General features: G+C 35.1%; 1 protein-coding gene across 2 annotated transcripts; it reads left to right on the top strand.

Moving 5' to 3' along the window:
* The first annotated feature begins 675 nt into the window (after positions 1–675).
* Positions 676–3,876, top strand: IAPP (islet amyloid polypeptide). 2 transcript variants are annotated; one of them, XM_025191316.1, is made up of 3 exons: positions 676–755; positions 899–1,030; positions 3,687–3,876. In XM_025191316.1, exons 1-3 carry the CDS (start codon positions 676–678, stop codon positions 3,874–3,876), a joined length of 402 nt encoding a protein of 133 aa, XP_025047101.1. The 2 variants fall into 2 exon arrangements, with proteins under 2 accessions (XP_025047101.1, XP_025047102.1); XM_025191317.1 differs by lacking the exon at positions 899–1,030.
* The last annotated feature ends 299 nt before the right edge of the window (positions 3,877–4,175 follow it).

The raw sequence follows: 4,175 nt of genomic DNA, 5'->3' as shown, positions 1-4,175 counted from the left end.
ACTGATGTGTTAATGTAATAATGACCCATCTGCCTCTGCTCCTCTCTGGGGCACTTTCTATCTATAGGGATGGAAATTAATGACAGTCTCTCTGTGCTGCCTGATGTCAGAGCTGAGAAAGGTGTGAAGGGTATATAAGAGCTGTATTACTTGCCAGGCAGGAGGGGGGGAAAGGGATACTCCAGAGCCAGATGCAAGCGTGGAATTGTTGCTGCTAATACAGACGTGTACTGAACTTCATCAGTTCATTCTTTGACCACTAAAGGTAAGTGATTTCCCTTTTTCTGCTATTTAAAGTACAGTGCTACACAAATGCTTTAGAAAGAGCACAATCTGCTTCGTTATCAATTAACAGTATTATTCAAAGAAAGGGTTCAAATTCTGATTTCAGCTACAGTTTATATTCAAGTTTAGAAAATGTAGGAGAATGAAAAGCAGGGATATTTGGAGGATTTAATCTCAGATGGGAAAAGACATTTATTACAGAAAGCCATCTGAATCTCCCTGCTTTGTTGTTACTCAAGTTTGAAGAAGCTTTTACTCTAGTTTGTGAAAGAGCCTTGTTGTTACTTGTTTAGAACAGCCCAAGGATGAGAACTAGTATATGCCCAATTGTACTTGGGATTTCTTTTAGTTTTGAACAATTATTTTTTCCAGAAACCTTAGGAAGGAAAGATGTGCAACCTAAAACTGCCAGTTGTCTTCATTGTACTCTCAGTTACTTTAAGTTACCTGGAAGCTACACCTATAGAAAGGTTAGTAGTGAACATGGTTATTTATTTTTAATGAAAAATGCGATATTTCAAACTAATATACTAAATTTCTTGCCATTGTGTTTCAGATACTTTGAGAAAAATAGGGCTATTCAGCTTAACTTTGTATTTTGTTGTTTGTAAAGACTATTGTCTGTGGCTGATGACCTATCTGATGGGACTTCCAACAGACAAGGATGGATATTGCCGGTCATGTCAAGGAACGCACTCTTGGGACTTAGTGAGGCAATGCCAAAACAGGCAGGAAAGCTAAAAAGGTATCCATCTCTTCTACATTCTTTTAGACAATTCAGCTGTAATTACATTTAGTAGTGCAGTTTGTGCTAGAGAGTTTTCTGTTCTCGTATTTACTCAATTTTAGGGATTCGATTCTTAGGCAGACCTTAAAATATCCTTCTTGCCATTCTGCAAGTGTTTTTTGAATTACTGCAAACTATCTCAACTTAAGAAAAAATGAACTATGACCAAAAGAATAAAGTTAGAAAAGCAAATAGGTAAACCAGACATTTTATAAGCTTTTTTTAAAAAGCTATAATTTATGTTCCTGAACTTTCAAGTAATAAAAGCACAACATTTTTAGGTTACATTGCAAAAACAATGTTTATTTTAAGGTTTTTTTATGTCAATATTAATTTTTGAAGCCTGAATTAAGAGAGGAGTAGGGGAGAGGGAACTAACTTGTAGGGAGAATTCAACACTAATTTCTGAACTGAACACTAATTTCATGATCGAGTGAATCACAAACAATTTACCTTGCTACAATTTAGTTTGGACTACATTTACCTCTATAGGTTTATAAATGTATTGTCCATGAACTTTTTTATGTGCTTTTAAAAGAATTTGGAGTTTATGCTAAATGATAAATGACCTTGATTAATCCTAAGAAAAAATAGTTATGTCATTTAGTCTGTCTTATTGGGTCTTTGGGTGAATAGTTTCATTAAGCAGATCTTCTGTATGGTAGCTTCTGATCAGATTTGTGTATCCCACACTGAAGAATCATTGTTACATGCCAAACTGATTACCTTCCAAAATAAATGTGGATAATAAACACAGAGCACTAGATACATGCATTAAAAGGGTTCTCATAATTTAAAATATATATTTTTTGCAAAATAGTGTCTTTATGACTCTGGCATTTGATATCCTGCTCATCAGTGACCCAGTCTGGTTGTCTTCTCCCAGGTGATAGCCCCAGTGACACTACACAGTTGAATAACAATTGATGGATCAGGTGCCTAGTGACCCAACAACCCTGAGGTCATTTGGTTCAACTGTGTTCTGTTACAACCAAGACATGGTTTGTTGCATCAGTTTTACAGGGCCTACTAGTGTAAAAAAATTCCAGTTTATAGTTTGAAGCCTGATTCTGCTCCATTTAAAAACAATGAGAGCTTTGTCATAATGAACAGCTTAAATATTTCTTTAAAATTGGATATTAGTTAATTTTTTAAAAGTAAAACAGGGTAGCAAGTTCCCCATTCATTAAACTCAATATATTATTGCCTGGATGTCTAGACCAAGTACTTTATCTCTCCTCCAGCTTTAGGGACCAGCTCCAGCTCCACTTGAAGTCAACAGAAAGACATACTAGGAGAACACCCACATTCCCACCCCCCAAAAAATCACTATAACTGGAATATAACGGCATATTTTTTTAAACCTTATAAACTAGCACCCATTTTCCAGCCAGCTGTTATTACTCAGACATTTACTACAGTGTCTAATTTCATCACGTTGCAAAATGATAATGTGATATTTTAGATGGCATGGATAGTTAATTAATAGAATTGTACATTTATGAGGAATTAGTTAATAAGCAACATTGCTGAGTTTCTTACTATATACAAAGAATCATTGGCCTGTTCTATCTCAAATTATTATTTACTTTTGCCATGTCATGTCAACATATGGACTATTTTGAAATAATAACAGCAAAAGCTTCCAAACAAATTGTCCTTAGCTCAGGAAACACTGTCAAAAATAGAGTAGAGAGTGTCCATTTTTAAGGTTGGCTTAGAAGTCTCAACAGAAAGATTGAAATTTCTGATTTCTCTAGAGCCAAAATTTTATTATAATAACTCATTTAAATGCTAGATTCCATCTGAAGTATATTCTATAAACTCAGCAGAGTAAGTTGTGTTGCATAAAACTTCAAAGCTAAGCTTCTTTTGGGATATGATATTTAAGTGGAACTCTGTAAGAAAATAAGGTTCTTTTAAAAAATGTTTCCCTCCTACAAGGCCTGTAATGCCACACTGCTGTGCTCTGGTCAAGAAGTGACTGCTTCTAATAGTGAAGATTTTGTTTACACAGAGCAAAATCTTCAGAGGTGCAGAACATAAAAGAAAAGAAAGATGCTCAGTTGCTATTTGGTTTTAGCCAGTATTTTGAAGAAAGTGTCTTGAGCCCCACTTCCTTTGTACTTAATTAGAGGTTTATCATTGACTCCAATGGGAGCATGATGTACCCCTGAAAGACTAAGAGACCTAAATAAATGTAAGTGATTACGATAGTGTCAATCATTCTCATGGTATCAGCAAGTTCTCTAAATAGCCTCAAAAGTTCAGCTTAAAGAGAAACATTTAGTCGTTGTTTTCACTGACTGTCTTTACTATACTAGCATTACAGGTTCTGTAGATGCCATAAACTACTGTGCTGAATATCAATGCAAATGACACATGAGTCTTGAGGTCTTGCATTTAACCTACTCCTATTATTAAAACTGATAATAGCATACGGTGCAATATTTTTTTCAAGCACAAAGTAGGTGGCAGGAAGATTGTAATGTTAACGTATTTGTGCTCACATTAAAAACTCCTACATTATCACTGTTCAAATGCCTTTCAGAAGTGGTACATTTGATTGCTCATCCTTAGACTTCACCCTGACTCGTTTTGTTTTATGTTACAGTCACCGCTTAGAGAAACGGAAATGCAACACTGCTACATGTGTGACGCAACGCTTGGCTGACTTTTTAGTTCGTTCTAGCAACCACATCGGAGCAATTTATTCACCTACCAACGTGGGATCCAATACATATGGCAAGAGGGATAGAGTTGGGCTTTTAAACAGAGAACCCCTAAGCTATCTACAGCTTTAGTGCACTCAATATGAACTACTGCTGTAAATTTCATTAGGAGTTCCTCCCCAGTTTTTATGTAACCTTTTCGTCATTTACTACCTGTACATTCTTAACAGTGCCTTGTTTTCTTTGTGTGTGTGTGTATATGTACATGACTCACGTTTATCATTTTACTATGTATGTATGCTGACATGCATAATCTATGGTTTTGATTTCACAAAGAATTTGTGAAATCTGCTTGTGAAGTTCCTTTGTAAAAAGAAAATAAATCAAAAAAATAAACTGAACTGTAATTGCTACAGGTTTATTTAATTAAA

This window comes from Alligator sinensis, unplaced genomic scaffold (assembly GCF_000455745.1).
Source record: "Alligator sinensis unplaced genomic scaffold, ASM45574v1 scaffold1599_1, whole genome shotgun sequence".
Lineage (NCBI taxonomy): Eukaryota > Metazoa > Chordata > Crocodylia > Alligatoridae > Alligator > Alligator sinensis.
This window is presented reverse-complemented; position numbering and strand designations above follow the sequence as displayed.